Source organism: Pinus tabuliformis, chromosome 1_2 (assembly GCF_031772625.1).
Source record: "Pinus tabuliformis cultivar Carrire ecotype Pingquan chromosome 1_2, CPIR1, whole genome shotgun sequence".
Lineage (NCBI taxonomy): Eukaryota > Viridiplantae > Streptophyta > Pinopsida > Pinales > Pinaceae > Pinus > Pinus tabuliformis.
Genome location: NC_142298.1, coordinates 772891902 through 772915342, shown reverse-complemented (window position 1 = coordinate 772915342; position 23441 = coordinate 772891902). Strand labels below are relative to the sequence as shown.

General features: G+C 40.0%; 1 protein-coding gene across 1 annotated transcript in view; it reads right to left on the bottom strand.

The window, feature by feature from the left end:
• Nucleotides 1-23182, bottom strand: part of LOC149208137 (spliceosome-associated protein 130 A) — a 40170-nt gene extending 16988 nt beyond the window's left edge. Inside the window, exons 1-3 of the mRNA XM_089395938.1 lie at nt 22600-23182; nt 21894-22509; nt 18894-20951 (exon numbers count right to left, since the gene is read on the bottom strand). Of these exons, the coding sequence (XP_089252064.1) occupies nt 18894-20951; nt 21894-22509; nt 22600-22934 (3009 nt within the window). The 5' untranslated portion in view covers nt 22935-23182. The remainder of the gene's footprint in view (nt 1-18893; nt 20952-21893; nt 22510-22599) is intronic.
• Nucleotides 23183-23441: the final 259 nt, after the last annotated feature.

Sequence of the window (23441 nt, the reverse complement as noted above, 5' to 3'; positions counted from 1 at the left end):
CTCGTTACATTTTGAAACTAAAACATCTACAATTTTACATGATGATGATACAAATTCAATCATACAACTTTTGCTCTTGAAACTGCCCCCTCACTAAAACAGTGTTTTTTTAGCATATGAATTGTTGTTGCAGCCCCACTTCCAACAGATGGCACACTAGCAGACCCTGAAGAAAATGAATGAGTGGGGACAATATCAGTGGGGGGCATTCCTCCCTCTCCTTTGACCTTCTCTGGCTGATCTTGGTGATTGAGCAATGATTTTAGTGAAATGTGGAAGACAATGGACTGTTGTAGGAAAAACTTGAAGATTGATGGACAAATCCAATTGCCCAGCGCTTGGAATCCCTTTTAAGACTACACAATAACCCTCAATTGCACTCCAAAACATCTCACACCTCCAAGATGTTGAGTGAAATGAGCTCAAATGAAAGCAAAAACATCTTTTTGTGGGTTGTGGTCCTCTTTCACAGGGGACACACTAAGGTCACAGGCTAAGTTGCACAAACCAATGAAAAGTTTTAGAGTTTCCAAAATGGGTACATTGAGAAACATCACTTCCCAAAAATGGAAATGTCGGTCGAAACGTCATATATATATATATATATATATATATATACACACACACACACACACTGCAAAGAATGAGTTCGTGATTGTCCCCACAAACATGGTGTTGGAGCAGGTACTTCCCAGACGAACCCATACAAACCAAATACTTTCCAAACAAACCTGGTACTCAATAATTGCGGGATGGGTTCGTTTTCTTAAACAATTACTCCAAACCCTGAAAATGAGTGTGAGACGGGTTCTTGAGTGACGCGCAGAAAGAAAATTATAAAGATCTATAAACAAAAACAAAAACCATGTTAACAATTATGTGTCATGAGTTATAACTTTTAACCTATAACCTGACCTGGCAACCCCCAAATTTCACTTGCATTTCAACATTTGCCATTAGCACAGATCAGATGAAGGTGCAGTAGTTTGTGGCAGGTTGGAGATTGGAGGCAACGACACAGTGTGCAACAATTTGTGGTGTTGGTAGCAGGTTGGAGATTGGAGGGCAGCAACAGCAGGTAACCGTTTTAAGGCTTTCCATTGAAGCTTGGAGTTCTTCCTTGTGAGGTTTCTAAACCATGGTACTCAAATTTGCACTTAAATACAAAGCCCCAACTAGGAAATTAAAGTCTCATCCTTCAATCAAAACAGCTGCAACTTAAATACAAATCCTATTACAAATATTGTTGGACAGTGTTTTTTCCTTTGTCCAAAAATCCTTTTCTTCTCACATTCCACATAATGGCTTGTTGTTGTGTTGAATAAGTTCATGGGAGTTCAAAATTCCAGTATCAAACAAATGATAGCGAAATGATTTGGATATCCATATGATATACAAGATGGAAGATAATCTCCGCCTGCCCAAGAGTAGCTTACAAATAACGAAATGTACCTGTATTTTAAAAGGATTTTAGTTTGCCATCCAGTGTCATAGATGAGTATCAGGTTGTTATGTTTCAACTTAAACAATTGTTAACATGGAATCATGTTCAAAAATAAGTTTTGTTTCTCAAAGTACACTATCGGTTGAACAATGAAGATCACTGATTTTGATGACATGGCTAAAGGAAGCCTAATCTTGTTCATTTGTTCAGTTTCACTTTTTTTGGAATTTTAAAAATTTGAAATTTTTATTTCATGTTTGGAAACGCCTTGGGCAAATTTTGAATGTAGGATGACAATGGACATATACTTATGATTCTAATATCTATTATCATGATTCACACCAATATGTAAATTGCAATTTCCACTTGATATCAAATTTGAAATTTCAAAGTGAATGTTCATGTTTAAGTCTTTAAATGATTTATTTTTCTTGTTGTAAGTTGGAAGATTTCAAAATTCATATATATTATAATTTACATAATATACAATATATATAAATAATAATATACCCTCGACAAACCCACGTACCCTGTTTCAAAAAGTGATGCACCCATCCCCATCCCTGAACCCACATTTCTTGGCAACATATATGTATATGTATATGTATATATATATATATATAAATTGAAAATCACATTAACGATTATCTTGCAAGAGAAAAGGGACCTTATTTGAACGTATCCTATTGCTTACATGAAAAGTCAAGGGAGGAGGTGTTAATGCAAGTGTTTTGCTTCTGCATCTAGCTCTCTTTAGACATCTGGCTCCTATTCTGTTTCTGCTAGTTGTTCTTATCACCAAGCTGGGAGCTTGAATAATGTTTCATTAAATAATGTAGATGGTGGTGAAGAGTATGACGAGTGTTGACTCTCTAACATTTTCCAATTTAGTATATACTTGATTCAAAAAGATTCAAGGCATTTCCATCTAATCCCTTTATATTTGTTTTGCCCAACAGTTGTTTCTTACACATAACCAGGTTGAAGTGTGTTTCACACAGCTATTTACACACATAAATGCATCAATCATCCATTGTGGTTTTTCCATATGTACATTTGGAGAGAGCTCATGCACTGCATATAGCCGCAGGATTAAAGTTTACTTCAACAAAGAGCTAGTCACAAAATTTGCCACTTAAGAACATTGCAATATTTTCAACAGTTGACATACAAGTATTCGTCGTATATGGTAATGACATGGAAAATGAAATGCACAAAATGTTCATGACAATACATTCAACAATCAGAAGAACCAGCTGGAAGCATATGGTAAATCTGTTAAAGATATTTTTTTTCATTATGGCTGGCAACAATCCGAAGCAGAGCAACACGATAGAAATAGGTTAGAAATTCAATATGGCAAAGCTATGAGATGATTCGTGCCATCCCACCTAAGATGAACTGTCTTGTGGACAGGAAATATTCACTGGTAAGTTCACTGGTAGTTAAAGGACTTACGTGGTGGAAAATTGAGCTCTCAACTGGCCTGGCTCAGAAATGTGTTGGAGCCAGCAATTACAATTCTACAGGAGGGTTTGGCCACAAGTTGACTCTGAAACTAGACCTATCCCTGCAAGCACCCATTCTCTTGTACCATTACAGCCCTACAAGCCTCCGAGTACCATTGTGATGCAACAATTGCACCTGGGGGGATCTTACATGGGTTATTTATCTTCTTTCTCTTCAGCATACTACTCAAATAGCAGTTGAAAAAATCAGAAAATAATAAATCTTCTCAGATTATGTGGTTAAGGATCTGGTTTATTGCCCGCACAGGTGCAGCTTGATTGGCAATCACCATGATTTGAACTTCGAGGTTCAAATCCACTAATTTACCATGTGGGCCATGCATGGGCACATGTATGGGTTGATGTAGAGGTTATAGTGGTAGTGGTCAGAATCTACCCCATGTCACGCGAGTACGAGCCCGGCCCATTTGCCAATTCCTCTAGATATAAGTAATAACAGTGACAAAAGGGGCTTATCATGTAAATTGACAAAAGGTGCTTACATGAGAATGCTAAATGTCTGGCAGGTAACATGTTTCAGGAGAAAGTAAACTTTTGAAGTTCACAAGCAATATGAATGTGCAGCACCCTGGATATTACAGAGTTAACAATCGCAATATGCAGGTTGCCCTTGGTATTCTTGGTCCTTGGATCACGCATTTTTGATAAAAAGAATAAATCTTCTCAGATTATTTGGTGAAGCATTTGATTTATCATGTAAACTGGCAAGAGGTGCTTACATGAATAATGCGACAGGTCTGGCAGGTAACATGCTTCAGGAAAGTAAGCTTGTGAATTTTGCAAGCAATATGAATGTGTTTTCACCCTGGATATTACCTAGAAGTTGACACTCACAATATGCAGGTTGCCCTAGGTATTCTTGGTCTTTGGATCACACAGTACATAAGTTATAACATTGTTAATGATATACCAGGAAGTCTCTTTTGATGGCTTCCAAGTTCATTCCAGGACAGCTGAAACTGCACGATTGGTTTTTCTTCTTTTACATGAGCTAACCTTCAGCAAGTGCCTAAAAAGGCATGATATGGTAAGGCATTCATTTGAAGGAGCTGCCTAAACAAGATCAGGAAAACGCTAGGTTTTAGTCCCAATTTGCATTTTCTGTTGGCATTGAAACTCCAGATTGTATCGGAAGAAAACTTGCCAAAAGATTGTCTCAACTTTGTCGCCCCAGATGAGTGAGGCGTCACAGGCCAGGTTACAAACTGAAATACTTCTTACTAATGGGACAAACAATAAGTTTTATAATTTTTAAAAATTAAACTTTTAAAATTAAAAATATAATATTAACTTTGTCACCCCAGATGAGTGAGTGTCACAAGCCAGGTTACAAACTGAAATACTTCTTACTGATGGGACAAACAACAAGCCAGGTTACAAACTGAAATACTTCTTACTGATGGGACAAAAGTTAAGTTTTATAATTTTTAAAAATTAAACTTTTAAAATTAAAAATATAATATTTATATAAAACAATTATGTGTCAATTGGGTCTAGTTTAGGTGGTTGGGAAAAATAAAAAATGATTGTTATCCTCTCCACTCAGGTTCAATTCCTCCAAGTTACATGTGAGCTCTTAATGAATATATTGTTGTATTGACCAATATTGTGCCCTTTGTTGTAGTGATCAAGATAAAATGCATCTAGCAGTTCAGAGGATTTCTATAGTGATTCCCTAAATAAAATAAAACTTTCATCCTTTATTAATGCTTGTTGAACCACTAACTTTTGTTGTCCTGATTATGTTGGCTTTCTTGCTTTCAAGGTTATACCTCTACTGAATGGAATGAAATAGAGGACCATTCATTGGTTTTGGAACTGCTAAGAGATATTTTAGTTACACCCGCGAACCCTTTACCCACTTCAAGCTTGCAGAAAGAGGAGAATAAGAAGATCTATCAACAAATTCTTGCTTAGGCATATCCTCACCTAAGCTCTGATACCATGTTAATTTTGATAACATGTTCTTTGCTTAGGTCAATTACTTCAACGTTCCATTTCTTTTCTTGCAATCACATAAATCATTATTCCATTGACAATAATTGGAGAAAGAACATAAACCATATACACAGAAGACAAGCCAAGACAAGAGAATACAAAGTTGGCACGAGCCAGGGAAAACCCCAAGATAGGGAAAACCCTTGATCAATTCTTATTATCAATATCAAATATTCCCACAGAGAGAGAGTACAATATTACTGCCCTTAGATAAGTAGATGGCCCAAACAATAATGCAATTCTGGCATAAAGAAATGTGTGCTTTGTTCAATGGTCAATGATGGCATAGGCAAAGTAGTATCTGGTGAGCTCAAAATTCTTCAATAGCAGATAGTATCCTGGTGAGGGTTTATTGACGACTGCTACAAGGCTCTCCTTACTAAAAGGCATCCTTTTAAGACAGTGGCTAAATTCTGTCCATAGTCAGAGGTTGATCTGAGCTTGTTTCAGCCCTTAAACTAACCACAAGATCCTCATACGAAGATTGAGGCATTCCTTGGGTGGACTGTTACCCTTTTAATCCTGATCCAAGCTCATTTAGGTCTGCGGCCTGCTAGAGACAATCTTCCAGTGTTGCAGCCTATCTTCACAAGTGACATCCTCCACATAACAGCCCATGAACTTCCTCCAAATAGCTCTCAAGCCTGCCGCTTCCCTTCTGTTTGGTCTCAGCCTGCAACAGAAGAAAGATGTTGCTTGAATAGTGCTTAAACTACCCCAAACGGGTCCCTCACAGACTCGACCTCCTGCCTTAAGATCTTGACTCTCTAATAGCCCTGCAACGGTGACAAGCAAGCCCTTCCTCCTTCGCTGGTGCCATCCTTCCTTCTGCGGCCATTTCAGAGAGAAAGATATGTGATGAAGATGTCTCTAATAAGGTTGGAGGACACATCCTTTTATAGGATTTGGAGAGGGTTTTCATTTAATTAATTTACCCCAAGCCGACTTTGACAATTTGCACTTTAGAGGGCTTAATTTCAAAAACATATTTTTCCTTGACCAAATTTGATGATCTTTAGGTAGATTTTGGTCTCCTCAAAAAGAGGAATTTAATGCCACAATTATTTCCTTCAAAGGAGTTTCCCAAGGAAGCATTTGACTCTATTTGCCAATTTTAATAGTGGAGAGTGGTAAGGTCTTGTGACTCACTCTAGATCGATTCTTCTTCATTATTCATATCAATGTTCAGCAGAGAAGAGATGAGATAAAGAGATGGTTCATGACGACAGGACGGCATGATGGTCGATGATGATGGATGGATTGACAGATAGAATTCTCCCTAGTTGAGAGGGAGTGTTAAAATTGGCAACTAGGGCCAAATTCCACCTTGGATAGCTATCTTCAGAAGTCGGCCACATCATCATGTAGGCTCATGAAGCCCAATAGACATGACTCTTCACCCTCATCGACTTGTATAAATACAAGTGTCCACCCACCTCATTTGGCATCTTCATCTCTTACACATTCTATCTCCTTCCCTCATTGGTTCGTACATCATTGGGCATTCTCTCTCTCCCACTTGTGGCACGAGGAGGACAAAATCACAGAAAAGAATTGCAGGGCTGAAAAACACAGAAATTTTTCAGTTTGACCAGCATTGACCAAGACCTTCCAAGCATCATTCGACTTCAATTTTTTGGGGTTATTTTTGTCTCGGCAGGCTGCATTTTTTGGCACAGAAATCGGGGCATTCTGAGCACTTTGACTGCAGACAAAAATTGCAGGGTGATCCCAGATTTCAGACAACAATTTGACCAAGTTTTACAGTTGACTTTGTCACTATTTTGGGCTGACTTTGACCTCCTGATCAGGCTGAGTTTGATTGGGAAAGACAGAGCTATTTTGAGGGGATTATATTGCTGCTTTGAACAGCATTGACTTTTCTGGTTAGCGCTGAAGTTTGATTGCAGTTGACTGCAGAAATTTACAGGGTTGTTTTGACTTTGAATTGGGTAAGTCAATTTGACTTTTGTACTCTCTCTCTCTGCTGAACATTTGACATAATAATAAGAAGATTCAATCGAAGGGTTTTCTCCACATTGGGGTTTTTCCCTGGCATCCACCAAATCTGGTGTCCTCTTGTATTCTGCATTTTGTTTCACATTCTATCTGCGTTTACTGTCAATGTGATTATTGTGATTGCTATTGGAAATTGGAAATTGTTATTGCACTGCTAAGGAACATTGAAGTAAATTGTGCTAAGCATAGAGCATAGCATTGTTAACTAAAATTAACACATCTTGCAAGCAATCTATTTGGAACTTGTGGATCTACATTGAGCTAACTTTCACTTTCACTTTCACATTCACTCAAGCATCTCATTTAGGCATTTTAGTATTAACTTGCATCTCTAAAACTTACCTCCAAACATAAGCTTGCTTTATAGGTAACATAGGACCAAGTTTTCCATGAAATTTCTTCCATTTGGTACAGAGTAAGGTAAATATTGTAATTAGTTTAATATTTCAGTTATGAATTGGAGAAAACCAAGAGAACTAGGAATTGGAATCCCAGGAGCCTCTTCACTCATATATATTCATGATTTGGTTAATACAATGAAACAAGTCGCATTGTGGAGTTACCAATGCCTGGCCTAACATTAAAAAAGTTAAGGGTGGCCGCTGGATTGTCTTGAAAACACATTTACTTTCTAGCTTTACCATGTTTTCTTGTACATGTATGTTGTCATCTTCATATTTAACTAGAGTATTATATGTGCTTAGAGCTAGTACAAGATTGTTTAAATTTAGGTCAGGTTAATTGTGTTAAAATTGGAAACTAGGGCCAAACTCCATGTGGGTCACCGTATTTATGGCAACTGATATTTTTCTTGGATCCCTCTCATCAAGAGGTGTAGGATTGATCTAAAGATCATCCGATTCCGATAAGTATTCATGGAGATATGAATTTATTTGTGTTATGGGACAATTCGTCAAGGTCAGCCAGCAACCAAATAACCCCCATGTGTGCTCAACCTTTTAGTATAAAAAGAGATGACTTGATAGTCATTTGAACACACACTTCACTCTTGATTTATCTCCACTTATTTTGGGTTTTAGTGGAAGAGAAGTCTAAGAGGAAGAAGCCCTAGACGTAGGAGGGAAGGAGCCTAAGCATGAAGTCTAAACGCAGTCCTAGATGACGCCCTAGCAGCTCTATGCATGACCTAAATCAAGGAAGACACAATCAGCCCTTATCCTATACACTGTCAAGGAAGACACAATCATATTTGTGAAGAAGACGGCCCTAATCTGTTTGTGCAACACACACATTAGTTGCAGCAAGTAGAGGCAGTCCTGCGTGGAAGAAAGAGGGTTGTCTTAGGGACTGTTTCAGGGTGACCAAGGGCTGGAAGGTAGGTCGAGTACCTTGCTAGAGGCCCGAGGCAATGCGGGTCTGGTTGAGGGCAGAAAAGAGGTAAGGAACGTTGTTTTGGGTGGCCTGTAGGAAGCAGCAGAGCTCTGTGTTAGACCGCAGGCCTAGCCACTCCAAAACAAGGCTGCGTGGAGATGTTAGGAGCTACAAAAGCCCAAAACAGCGGTTCACGTAAGGAGGAACCTTCCTTGCCTAGGTCGCAACAAAAGGGAGACTGTTTGTGTGGGTATTTAAGGGTTGCTGCAGCGTGCGCATGCCCTAACCAGGGACAGAAGTACAACAAACTTGGAGCGGCAGTTGTGTCATGTGTTGGGTCAAAGATTTGACCGGTTTTGGATCAGTTTGTTGAGCAACCTGTGGGAGCCAAGTGTGGAGTTGTCTTTGGCAAGAAGGATTTATTTCTCCTACTTGTTTTCACTGCAAGATCTGCACCAAAAGAGTTACCAGCATAAGAGCAGCAATGGGTACATGATGTACAGTGTGAGTACATGTTGTACAATGCAACATAGTGCACAGCAATGCATAGCATGATGTACAGTGCAGCATAGTGCACACAGTAGTAGTGATGGTGCAGCATGGTGTAGATCTGTGTTGCTGGACATTGGTGCAGCAATGGGACAGCATGGTAATGATGGGCATATAGCAGCAGCAAGAATGCATACAACAGCAGGATGATGAGGTATTGCAGCATGCATTTGGGTGCAGCTTAGTGCAATGAAGAGCTCAGCATAGTGCAGCAGTATAGTGATGGACACAGTCATGATCAATGGAGCATGATGAGATACAGCATAGTCATGATGGGTGCACCATGATGATGAGATGCAACACAATGATAAGTGCAGCATGGTGATGGAGTCACCTTGGAGAATCAGTTGAAGCAGCATGTCTTCAACTGAGTTCAGCTACCTCATGTATCATCTTCTTAGAGATGATCTATGCTCTTATTTAGATAAGTCAAAGTGTTGACTTCTGTTGTATATGTACTATCTCTCTCTCTCTCTCTCTGCTGAACTATTGAAGAACATATAAGAAGAATTGATCAAGGGTTTCCACATTGGGGTTTGTCCCTAGCTAGTGCCACATCCTATGTCCTCTTGTCTTGGCTTGTCTTCTGCGATTTATGTTCTATCTGCAATTTACTATTATGTTGATGTGATTGCTAATCTGGAAAAGATATTGAGCTAACTGTGAAAATTGAAATAAATTGCTCTAAGCATAGAACATACCTAAAATTAACAAATTGCAATTTGGTGTGTGAGATTTATATCAACAGAAGGCAAGATTTCCAAAGGAAAAGAATTAAAACAGGATTAGAAATTAGATAAAGACATATATATACAGAAAGCCAATTAACATTTTTCAAAGAAGATCTACTACTAAAGAATTGGACTAATGTCTCCCACTACTGGAAACTGGTAACCCTTTTCCACCCATCAGATTAAGGCGTGACCAAACAAAATGGCTATCAACTTATCAGATACACAAATTGAGACCTTCTGAAGAATTATTCAGAAGAGAGAAGTTCCTATCAAAGTAGAGGCAGATGTTTAGAGATGACCACTGCCATGAAGGGAATTCACAGTAAGGCAGGGTTACTAAACATACCTTTTAGAAGAAGTGAATCTCCAAAAATCCAGACTTCAGTCAAAAATTTGGCATCCTAAGTGCTAGATTAGGTGGCAACCTTCTATTGCAACATAAGAAAGAAAAATCCTTTCAGGAGAAGCTCTAAGGCACACAGGTATCCACAGTCCAACATATTCAAGGGTCTCATAAGAATGTGGAGTTAAAAGAAAGTGCCAATGATGAATATAGCCCAGCCAAGGCCTGCTTGATAAACAAAGACGATGTTGCCGCTCATATCCTCCTCCACTACCCATTTGCAAGACAACTGTGGGAGCGTTAGGAAAGTTTCTTGGGGAGAAGTACTCCTATGGTGAATGTGACTCCTGTTATTTAGAGTGGCAGAAGGGCCTTCAGAAACTCTCAAACGTGATTTCCCCATAGCAAACAGCCCTTGTTTATGTCTTCAGGTTCTTGTGAAAAGCACAATTGAGAGAAATTTTGAAGGAAAACTCTACACCACTGAACAGGTTTAGGTCCGAATATGTTAAAATTGGCAACTAGGGCCAAACTCCACCTTGGACAGCTCATATGATGGAGATGATATTTTTATTGGATTCCTCTTTCCAAGAGGTGCAGGATTGATCTAAAGACCATCTCATTCTGACAAGTATAAATGGAACTACGAATTTATTTCTTCGATGGACAAATTGTCAAGGTCGGCTAGAAGTCAAATGTAGGCTCATGAAGCCCAATAGACATGTCTCTTGGGCCTCAACATTGTGTATATATAAAGGAGTCATTTTCCTCATTTGGTCACTCATCACTCACACATCTTTCTCTCTCTTCATCTGATTGGGTCATACAAATTTCAGGGCAACCTGTTCCTCTCCACACGTGCAAAAGTTTGACTGGGTTTTCTGATTTCTGCGTTGACCAAGTTGCAGCCAGCATTGACCAGGCAGTGTTTGACTTCGTTTGACTGCTTTTTTGTGGGAATATCTCTGTTTGGAGAGGCCACATATTTGGGCACAAAAAAACAAGATTTTCTGGGTTGTTTGACCAACGTTGACTGCAGCAAGTTTGAAAGCAGAGTTGACTATGCATTGACCAACTTTGACCAAGAATTTCCAGACTGTTTTGGGTTGATTTGGACTATCCTGGAGGCCGAGTTGACTAGGTTTGACCAACCTGATTTGGAGGAAAATTTCTACTGGTTTGACCAACATTGACTTTTTGGTTAAGGCATCATGTTGACTGTTGTTTTGCTGGAATGTTTTGGCAATGTTTGGGCAAGTGAATTTTGTATGATGTACTCTCTCTCTGTTGAACTTTTGAAGAATAATAAAAAGATCTGATCAAAGGGTTTTCCCCACATTGGGGATTTTCCCTAGCATCTGCCAAAAAATGTGTCTTCTTGTCTTGGCTTGACTTCTTTTTATTATTTATGTTCTATCTGCATTTACTATCATGTTAATGTGATTGCTAATCTGGAAATTGATATTGGGCTAATAAGAAAAATTGAAATAAATTGTTCTAAAGCATAAAACATACCATTTGTTATCTAAAATTAACATGGAATCAGCACTGAGATGAAGACAAAGCCCAAGCAAGAGTGAGAAAAGCAATCACTGAGATTTTTTGGACAAGGACAAGATTCAATGGCCTCCTCATCTTACTTCAAATCTGATAACAAGCTCAATGATAAGTCTGATTATCTCAATGATGTCTCTTGACTTGACTTTGGAAGAGCATGATGCTATGGACTATGTGCAGGGAAAGATTGTTGAACCTCCTTCAAATGCATCGGTTGCCGCTAAGACAATGTACAAGAAAGGTGAAGTCAAAGCTAAGAAGATCATCAAGTATTCTATTCATAAGCACTTAGTTGCTTATATCTCCAATTTGGGCACATCTAAGGAGATGTATGACAAGTTGGTTAGCATGTTCAAAGCTAGCAATGCAAACCAAGTTCTCTTCCTCAAAAACAAGTTGAAGGACATAAAGAAGGGAAGAGGAAAAGATATCCAATCCTACTTCATGAGGATTACCTAAATCAAAAATGATCTTCTATCAATTGAAAAAGTCATTGCTGATAGGGAGCTCACTCTCATTTCCCTTGGAGGTCTCACTCGTGACTGCGATGTGTTCAACAATACTATCCTCAACAATGACCGAATTTCAGGTTTTGATGAATTGTTGACTAGATGTACTCAAGAAGAAACAAGAATGATAGAGAGAGACATGCCTTCAAATAGGAATGATCCTACTGCATTCTCCGCTCATGCTAAAAAGAAGAACAATGCAGGTTCAAAGAAGCAATGTCCAGGAAGATTGGGATTCAAAGATGGAAGAAAAGGTAGATGCTTCATTTGTAACGAGTTTGGCCACTATGCTAGGGAGTGTCCTAATAAAAGGGATACACCTCGGGATGATGACAACAACAACCGCAACAATTTCAGGGGCAACAACAATCAAAGGAATGGCATATTCAACAACAAAGGAAAAAGGAATGCTCCTGCTACTCAACATGGAAATGGTCGACCTCCCAAAAGATCAAGAAACTCCGGGATGATAAATCTAATGTTGTAGATAACAAGCAAAAAGAATTTTATCTTGTATATGCCCTCTCTATTGCCTCTCCTCCAGATACCTTGGGAAATTGGTTGATTGATAGTGGTGCCTCAAGGCACTTCACTGAGTATAAGGAGGCTCTTTCATTTCTGATAGAAAAGAATACAAATTTGGAAATCATTCTTGGAGACAATGCCACCTATCCCGTGACAGGGGTTGGGAATGTTACTCTTGGGAAAAGAAATTTCAAAGAAGCTTTTACTCTTAAATTCAGGGTTGATAACTTATATCAACTTGGAGGAAGTCCATTGAGAGCTATGTCTTGTGCCACATCTCTTCAATTCGAATTATGACACCGGAGGTTTGTTCATCCACATTATAAGGCTCTACCTGATGCAAGGAAGATGGTGATAGGTATGCCCAAATTTAAAGTAGAATGTGAAGGTGTTTGCTCATCCACATTATAAGGCTCTACCTGATGCAAGGAAGATGGTGATAGGTATGCCCAAATTTAAAGTAGAATGTGAAGGTGTTTGTCAGGGATGTGCTAAAGGAAAACATACAAGGGGACCATTCCCCTCAAGTGATAGCAAGACTACCAATATTTTGTAATTGGTTCATTCTGATCTATCTGGTATGTTCCCTGTGACATCTTTGGGAGGCTATTTATATTATGCTATCTTTGTGGATGACTTCTCTCGCAAAACTTGGATTTATTTCTTGAAGAAGGACGAAGTGTTCACACGGTTGTGCTCTTTCAAGCCTTAGTCGAAAATCAAACAGGGGAGAAGATCAAAATATTGAGGACCGATAATGGAATCGAATATGAATCAAATGAGTTCAATGACTATTGTAAAGTTGGTATTAAGAGAGAGACTACTACCTCATATACTCCTGAGCAAAATGTTGTTGCTGAAAGGAAGAATCGTTCTATTATAGAAGCCATTCGTGCCATGCTTCATGATCCAAGCCTTCTGAAGTTCCTATGGGCAAAAGTTGCCAACACTATCGTGTATGTTCAAAATAGATGCCCTCATCAAGCCTTGGACTCCAAAACTCCCGAAGAAGTTTTCACCGATAAGAAACCTGACATTTTTCACTTTAGAATTTTTGGTAGCCTCATGTATTTTCATGCGCCAAAAGAAAAGAGAAGAAAATTGGATGCATCTAGGAAGAAAAGAACATTTGTGGGCTACAGTGAAACTTCTAAGGCATATAGAATCTATGTGTCTGGTCAAAGAGAAGTGGAAATAAGTCATGATGTCACCTTCAATGAAGATGTTGCCCTTGGGAAGATTAGGAACCTTCCTATTCCAAGGAAGGACAACAAAGTAGATACAAGAAAGCAAGGAGAACCGCAGGATGAGCCGATGCCCGATTCTGAAGGACCAATGGATCCCATTGATCCACCTCCTCATGAGCCCTCCTCCACAAAAAGGAGACCCTCATGGCTCAGGGACACTTGCGAAGACGCCGAAAGACATATTGCACCATGGAGGACATTTCGTGAAAGTAAGAAGTCAAATAGGTACCAAGGGTACTTAGTTGCCATGAGCACCATTGTTCAAACTGAGCCTTGCATATTCGAAGAAGTTGTGAAGCACCAAGTTTGGAAGGATGTTATGAACAAAGAATATGAGTCGATTATGAAGAATGATGTTTGGGATGTGATCCCTAAACCCAAGGACAAATCTGTTGTCACCTCGAAATGGCTCTACAAAATCAAGCATGGAGTTGATGGAAGCGCTGAAAAGTTCAAGGCCAGATTTGTTGCTCGAGGCCTCTCTCAAAAGGAAGGTGTGGACTATGATGAGATATTTGCACCAGTTGCCCGATATACCACCAATCGTTTGATCATTGCCTTTGCTGCCTCACAAGGATGGAATTTACATCAAATGGATGTCAAGACCGCCTTCTTGCATGGTTAACTTAAGGAGAAAGTCTATGTTGAACAACCCAAGGGGTTCGAAGTTGAAGATCGAAAGACACATGTATGCATGTTGAAGAAAGCCCTCTTTGGATTGAAGCACGCTCCCCGAGCTTGGTATGAGAGGATCGACAACTATATGATGAAGCTGGGCTTTACAAGAAGTGAAATTGATCTGAATCTTTACTTCAAGGTTGAAAATGATAGACCTCTCATCTTGGTACTTTATGTGGACGATCTCTTTCTTACAGGTATAGAGGCTCTTATTTATCAATGCAAGAGGGAGTTGGCTTCCAAATTCGAGATGAAGGACCTAGGATTGATGCACTACTTCCTAGGCTTGGAGGTTTGGCAAAAGCCAAGTGAGATTTTCCTTTCCAAGGAAAATACATTGTGAAGCTACTTGAAAAAATTGGAATGGTGGATTGTAAATCCGTGACTACTCCGATAGAACTTAACTTCAAGAAGTTATGCGGAAGTGCTACTGGGTCCGATTTGGGAAATCCTTCTGAGTGTCGTCAACTAGTGGGGGTCCTGATGTTCTTAGTGAACTCTCGTCCAGACATATGCTTTACAGTGAATACATTGAGTCACTTTATGGTCGAGCCTCATCACATACATTAGATTGCTGCCAAGAATCTCTTGAGATATCTTCGGGGCACAATCACTTATGGACTAAGATACACTGCCGAAAATTTGAGGCTCCATGGTTATTTTGATGCTAACTAGGCTGGCAGTGTGGTGAATCGCAAGAGCACATCTGGATGTTGCTTCTCAATAGGTTCTGTGTCGATATCCTAGATGAGCAAGAAGCAGAAATCAATTGCTTTGAGCACCGTCAAGGCCGAATATATTGTTGTTAGTATGGCCTCCTATGAAGTTGTTTGGTTGAGGAAGCTCTTTAGCGAGTTGTTTGGGCATGTGTTGAATACCACCATGATCTACCGCGACAACCAAAGTGGGATTCATCTTTCTGAGAATCTCGTGTTTCATGATCGCTCCAAGCATATTGGTATCAAGTAACACTGTATCCGGGATATGGTACAACCGGGAGCAATAATGCTCCGTCACATTGGGACTGATAATCAGGTCACAGATATTCTTACGAAGCCCCTGGGGAAGGTCAAATTCTTAACCTTCTGTAAACGACTTGGAGTCGTGGAGAAACCCTCTTATGAGGGTCCCATTTGAGTTGAATATTGAGCTTTAGGAGCTCCGGGGGGGCTTGGGGTTACTTCTTGGAGCTATGAGCGACTATAGGGTGAGTGGTTCACCTTCCCCTAGTGGTGTGTTATGTACAAGGGGAGTGGTTCACCTTCGCCTGTGATACCCCGTGATGGTTGATATATGCATAGGATGAATGGTTCATCCTTCTCCTATGGCATATGAGCAAGATGAGTGGTTCACCTTCACCTGTCGATACATCCTACCCATCAATCTGGGACTCATGGGAAGTACCTCTCATCTGACCAATGAGTACGGAAATGAGGATAGGGACCATAGTACTACCGATGGACGCATCGTGTACTACCATACTCCCTATGCTAGGGTGATTGATATTGATCTAGGATTAATGGAGACTGACTACGGGTCAGTGGAGAGTGGTATGATTTCTTCTTCATTATTTCTTCATGGTTTAGTAGAACAAAGCAGGGACATCATGGAGAGTGGTGTGATACACTCTCAATCATTTATTCTTCATTATTTCTTCATGGTTCAACAGAGCAGGGATGTCAGAGATGGTACATATTGTTAAATGGTTTAGCAGGTGGATTTCTCCCTAGTTGAGAGGGAGTGTTAAAATTGGCAACTAGGGCCAAACTCCACCTTGGACAGCTCATATGATGGAGATGATATTTTTATTGGATTCCTCTTTCCGAGAGGTGCAGGATTGATCTAAAGATTATCTCATTCTGACAAGTATAAATGGAATTATGAATTTATTTCTTCTATGGATAAATTATCAAGGCCGGCCAGAAGTCTAATGTAGGCTCATGAAGCCCAACAAACGTGTCTCTTCACCCTCAACATTGCATATATAGAGAGGAGTCATTTTCCTCATTTGGTTACTCATCACTCACACAGCTTTCTCTCTCTTCATCTTATTGGGTTGTACAAATTTCAGGGCAGCCTGTTCCTCTCCACACATGGAAAAGTTTCACTGGGTTTTCTGATTTCTGTGTTGAGCAAGTTGCAGCCAGCATTGACCAGGCAATGTTTGACTGTGTTTTTAGTGGGAATATCTCTGTTTGGACAGGCCGCATATTTGGGCACAGAAACAGAGATTTTCTAGGCTGTTTGAACAGTGTTGACTGCTGCAAGTTTCACTGCAGAGTTGACTGTGCGTTGACCAACTTTGACCGAGAACTTCCAGACTGTTTTCGGCTGATTTGAACCGTCCCTGAAGGCCAAGTTGACTCAGTTTGACCGAGCTGATTTGGAAGAAGATTTCTGCTGGTTTGACCAGCATTGACTTTCTGGTTAGGGCATCCTGTTGACTGCTGTTTTGCTGGACTGTTTTGACAATGCTTGGGCAAGTGAATTTTATATGATGTACTCTCTCTCTGTGCTGAACTTTTGAAGAATAATAAGAAGATTTGATTAAAGGGTTTTCCCCTCATTGGGGCTTTTCCCTGGCATCCGCCAAATATTGTGTCCTCTCGTCTTGGCTTGTCTTCTGTTTATTATTTATGTTCTCTCTGCATTTATTATCATGTTAATGTGATTGCTAATCTGGAAAATGATATTCAGCTAATAACAAAAATTGAAGTAAATTGCTCTAAAGCATAGAACATACCATTGTTATCTAAAATTAACAGGATAAAATCAGCTTTGGTTGAATCAGTCAAAATGTCTGTGGCTAAAATATGCAAAGAACCAAAGGAGACAGATCTTTTGAAGTCTTTAAACCCCCCTTCTAAAGGCAGTCACCATTCCTTAGGAACCCCCCCCCCAAACACACCCCCAAACACACCCCCCTGCCCTCCACCACAGAGGCAAAGACATATTCTGATGGGGCATCCAGAAACAATCCCAGGGTATCAGGGGCTGGCTGTGTATTGAATAATGATAATAATAATTTCTTACAGGCCAAGTTGGTTTCTTAGGACTATGTTCCCACAACTCATCCGAGACAATGATCTAATTTAGGGCATTTTATTGGCTCTTCAGGGAGGTTATAACAGAGTTATCTTGTAAGGAAAATCAAAACTCATTGACCTTTGTAACAAGAAGTTAGGGGCCTGCAGGTGGGAACTGAACTACTTAATTTGGAAAGGTCTTCAGTTAGGAAACCAGTTACAATCTCAATATATTCATATTCGTAGAGGGTCTAATAAGATGGCAGATTGGCTGGAAAATAAAGCCATTTCCCAAAAAACAGTATTATGTCTCAGTCTGAAATCTGAATGAGGTAATGTTATCAGAAGCACCAGATTGGAGAGAATCTATTTCAAGAGCAACAGGTTGTCATCAGAATCTACAACCCCTAAGGGAGGAGTTGGACAACCCCAACTGCCCTCCAATGTCACTAATCTGGGACTTTAAGATCTCTCACAAGGTATTCCAGGATTCTGCTCATCTTCAAGTCTCCTCCAACCCCAAGAACGGTCATTTCTCCAAGATCCAGATCATGGGATTAGATACATCTGTCCATGCATATCAGGATCCAGATCTTGCCTGATTAAAGAAAACTTGGAGAAGGGGCTGCATTCTATATCAAGAACAGAAGTATTCCAACCCTTCTCATCTTCTTTCAATTCCTGCCAATCTTTCTCGTGATTCTTCTCTCTCCTATAAAATATGGGTAATTGAAGTGGCTCTTCTTCTGACTCTGAACCTATTCCAATCTCAGAAAGGGTGGAAGAAAAGATTCAGGATATTGCAGAACAAATCCATATCAAAAGAGGAATAACTGATCATTCTAGACAACTGATCTTGCAGAAGCAGAGGGAGACAAGCAAAAGGCTCTCAGATGTCTTTCATGCACTGGTGGTTCCTGGAACTCCAGTGATGGAGGAGAAGCCAGATCCCAAGACTTGAGGCAGGCCTGTGGCTCATGACAACCGCAAGCTTATGCTTTGAAATCTGTTTATGACTGGACTTTTTTCCTAAAGGATGGTAATAGTTGCTGATCTTGCACTTCTGGTTTTAATGTCATCTACATCTGAGAGTATCAGGAAGGCCATGTATGGTATCCTCTACACAAGTATTTTGATTACATATATCAGTAAGTAATGGCACTGCATGGCTTGTAGTCCTCTAGTAGATGGCTTTAGTAGTAGATATTAGGTTGTTGGAGATATTGCAATTCTAATTTAAACTAAGGGCTATGAAGCTATAGGGCATTCTGTGTCTCTGTCTGGTTTCAGACTTCTGCTAATATAAATATCTCTTTTTTAAACCAAGAAAAAAACAATGATCATTTCTCTTCTTGCATCTTAGCACTCATAAAAAGTGAAATAGAGAAAAAGCTGAAACATACCTCTTGAATATCTCCAACATAAATACGATCACCATAAGTGTGAATAGACACAATCGTATTGGGAAAGAGCTTATTCTCACATTTCCGCAGCAATTTCCTTTTGCCCAAGTCATATATTCTCAGCACCTGTCCAATCCCAACTAATAAGCGGCCTTGGAATTGACATAATCCAAGAGGTACTCCATCAACTGGTGTTTTATGCAAAAGCTCCAGGGCTTTGCCATCATCCACAGACCTATAGATATGAATAAAACCTCCTGAACAATGCCTCTTTGGCCAAAATTCTAAATCCTTTGCAGTTCCAATGGCCACAAGTGTTCCCCATTCTTTATCATGAAAAGTAACAGAGCAAATGCTAAATGCAGCTTCATTATCCTGCAGTGCCAAGAGGCATGTAGTTTCACCAGTTTTGGGATCTAGAACTCTAACACAAGATGCCCACTTCTTTGACTCTGCTTTTGGATAACCATACTGCTCATCAGGAAGTGGATCCTCCTTCTCTTCATCATCACCATTCTGCTGCTCTGTTTCCATGTTCCCACTCTCCCCTAAACCAGCAGCTTCTAAGCATTCTTTCTTTGCAGCTTCACGTTCTTCTGCAGTGAATGCACCCTGATCGCTTTCAATAATAATCAATGATTTCTGCTTTGGATGCAAAATGAACTTTCTTGGGGTATATCTAAGAGGCATAACGGTCTGATTGAATGTTTCTCCCAACCTTTCAATCGTAAAAACCCTAAGCGCATCCCCAGCAACTGCAACCACACCTTCAGCACACTGATCAGAAGAAAATGATGCTGCATATTCAAGAGTCTCGTAAGAAAGTGGAGTTAAAAGAAAGTGCCCCTGATGAATATAGCCCAGCCAGGGCCTACTTGATAAACAAAGGGTTGCCCGACGGCCTCTCACTATAGCAGAAAAAAGTTTTGGTGCTCTTAAACCCAAGAATCTGGTCCGTGTATCTGAAAGGCTACCATTTGCCATATCTACCTCAGTTCTAAGAAGAACCCCATTCTGCAAACCAGCATTCAAAAACACACTCGCTGGGTGATCTGCACCATCCTCCCCTCCAACAGACGCCTGAACTTCAAGTAAGAGAAGAGATTCTGGAGGAGAAGATACAGCCTGCATACTCAAAGCAACCAAACAATCATCAGGATCCAAAGAATAAATGCGAATTGTGCTGTCATATAATCCTACGGCCAGGAATCTAGACCTTTGTCTGCCTTCAGGAACTGGAGCAATATCCAGACAAGCCACATCTCCAGGCATTTCACACTTTTCCACCTCCATCAGTTGCCCTGTCATATCCATCTCAAAATAAATAAGCTCCCCCCCACTCAGAGCAATTATGACCTGCAATCTGTTGCAGCCCACTTTCACAATTGTTTTTTTCCCAGGGGTTTTCCATTCATTTATACGCCCATCTGCTCTTATATGCCGAATTCCATTGGGGTGGACCTGCATTAAGGAATCTTCTCCCAGAAGAGAAACGGCCAGTGAAGGAGTAGTATCAAGAAATCCACTGTCACTAACTTCTTCAACCGTTTCACCAATGGACAGCACCAAAGTAGCATTTGCAAAGGACACAACAATGTATGCATCAAATTCATCATTTATACTTTTCTTCACTGTCCAAACCGCACTAGGAATACCTGGTAACTGTGAAACAGCCATTTCAGTGACAGCAAGACCAGGCCTCAGTATTCGTAAGGAAGAGCGAGGTCCTCTACCACAAAGAGCAAAAATTTGTGGGGTTTCTTCCTCAAAGAGATTGCTAACTTTCATGTCCATGACTGGCATAAGACACTCTATATCATCAATCTTAACAAGGTTTTTCAGGCCCCTGGGCTGGAAGAAAACTGGTTGAAATCCCTCTTCAGTTTCCATGAGAGTAGCAGAAGATGATTCAACATCTGCATCATCTCCAATACCCTGGAACTGGTAGAGCGCATGATTCCCAAATTCTGAGGCAGCAAAGAGGAAACCTGACTTAAGAACACACATTGCTGATGTTACAGGAATTGTGTCAAAATACTTGATCTTCAGTTCTGTCACCTGCAAGAGAAAAAAAATGACAATTAATTTAAATATAGCCAACGCATTTTCATACTTATTATATGAGAGTGCATCCAGCATTTTGCAGCCATGTCTATATAGTTGGATAAAACGCTTATAGTGATAACTTCAAGCAGGAAAACTAGGACACTCATTATTTTGAGAATGCATTCAGCATTTTGCAGCCAGGTGTATATACTTGGATTTAATATTTATATTGATAAATAGAAGCAAAGAATACTCAAACATGGTTTACAGCAGGAGGTTATGCAACGAGCATTCTCTTGGAAACCTATTGTTAAGGCTATGGAAGTGTTCGAATATATTCTCAGCAGTGGCCTATTTGTGTAGTTGCATGCCTAAGAAAATTAATGTAATTGGATCACACCAAAGTTTACGGGATATATGCATTATAACAACAAGGATTCCCAAGATTGGATGTTTTTCCCTCAAAGAATAAGATTTGCACAAATTTAGGATCTTGGCATTGTTTAAGAGATTCTGATAAAAACATCAAATATAATGCTGGAAGGCGCTGAATGAGTTTCAAGGGGAATCTGCCACATGACTGTGGGCACTGGAAATTAACGGTTCCCCATTTGTTGAATGAAACGAAGCATTTTTTATAAAATAGAATATATCTGTGGAAACGTGAGAGTGGAAAATGCGGCTGGTCTAATAGAAACATTATCATAAAGGGGAAATGCATTAGACTCCAATTAGTAAAATATTATTTTCCTTTTCATGGTAGGCAATTAGGGCATATCATTTAGCGGATGAGTTAGCTGCGTATCTTGGTATGATGGTATAGTTTTTGCATGTATAAATGACAAAATATTATTATGTAAAATGTCTGACTTGTGTTCTCAAGGAACTTATATTTTGACAGAAGAATGGAACATAGTGGAACAATAATTAAACTATTGACCTTTCCCTGCTTACCCGATCATTCTCGTGCTCTAAGGTAACCTTGAAGATGTCCCCATACTCAGTTTGCAACAAGAAGAAAAACATTGTCTTCTGTTTGTGAGTCGCAGTAGATACTATCAAGACGCCACGCTCAGCCGGTAAATCTGCTCTCCGTGGAATGACTGCACGAACATCTGGATGGCCCTGGTTCTTATAAATCACAAAATTCTCAGCGCATACGAGTACACCACTAGGACCATCTCCGCCTCCTGGCACTGTCACGAGCAAATTCGCACCATTGTCAACAGGCCCAGACCACTTACGCGCAACATGGTTAAGTCCCAGATCGAGTTCGTAAAAGGTAAGATGTTTCTGTGCTTCATTCGCTGCTTGCCCAGTGGAATCCTGATCAGCTTCTGAATAATCAAGCTCTATTGCAGCAAAAACAGGGTTATCGAAACCACAATCAACCCCGGTTATTGAATACACTATCGTGTGAGACTTATGGGCTTCCAAAGGAGAAGAAATGGTGAGTCTCGCAGCATTGTCTCGGTTGAGAACATAAACAAGCTTCTGTTTCTCGCAAGCCCCAATCATCACAGCTCGGCCCTTGGGATCCACTGCCAAATACTGCCCTGGAACTATTCTCCTGCGAGATTAAAAATGTTATATAAATTTCCTATCGTAATAAACATATATTATTGTTATCCTTGTGTAATACAAAATGTACGTGCCCTACCTGCATCCCGACTTGCCGAAAGTCTCCTGATGAACCTTCTCGAACATGTTCTTCTCTTTGTTGTATTCCAGTATAACAATCCGTCCGGAATCAGAGCCGACCACAATGTAATCCTTCTGCGACCCCGTCAATCTGAATTGCACCAGAGAACGTATAGCCCCGAACACTTCGACGGAAAGAATGGTCTGAAGTTTTCCATTATCGTCCGGCCGTAATAAGTCCAGAACCTTGCCCCTGGCTACGACGATTTCCTGCGTTTTTCCGCCCAAAAAGTTGCCATAAGTTGCACAGACCACGCCCGTGGCCTGTTGCAGAGTTAAACTATAGAGAAACATTGCTCGGTTCCGGCTCTCAACTGCTCAAACGGTGAAGGTGTCAACTCTGTTCAGGCTATTGGGACTCAGAGCCAAGTTCTGAATCGCGCCCTGCATTAAAGGTCTAAATTTAGGCTCCTACTGAACGTTAAAACCTCGAACTAGGGTTTAGAAGCAAACGTCCGAACCAATTGAGACAGTTTCAGGGCTCGGTTCAAGCCTTGCCGCGGAAATTGGAAGCGGAATAATGAAATGAGGGCCAAACTATTCTATAAATATTTATATTTGATTTAAAAAAAAAAAACGGTTCTTCTTTATATATGTAGAAATATGCCCCGTCTTAACTTGTTTTTTAGTGACAACCAATTATTAATTCCAAGTTGCACTGTTTTTTTTTTTAATAATATTGATGAGTTGCTTATATTTATGAATAGTAATTAATGATGGGTTTTCTCGTTACTAGTTTGAAAACTAAATTATGATAAGTTTTTCTACTATATAAAAAAAAAAAACGAATACAGTTTGTAT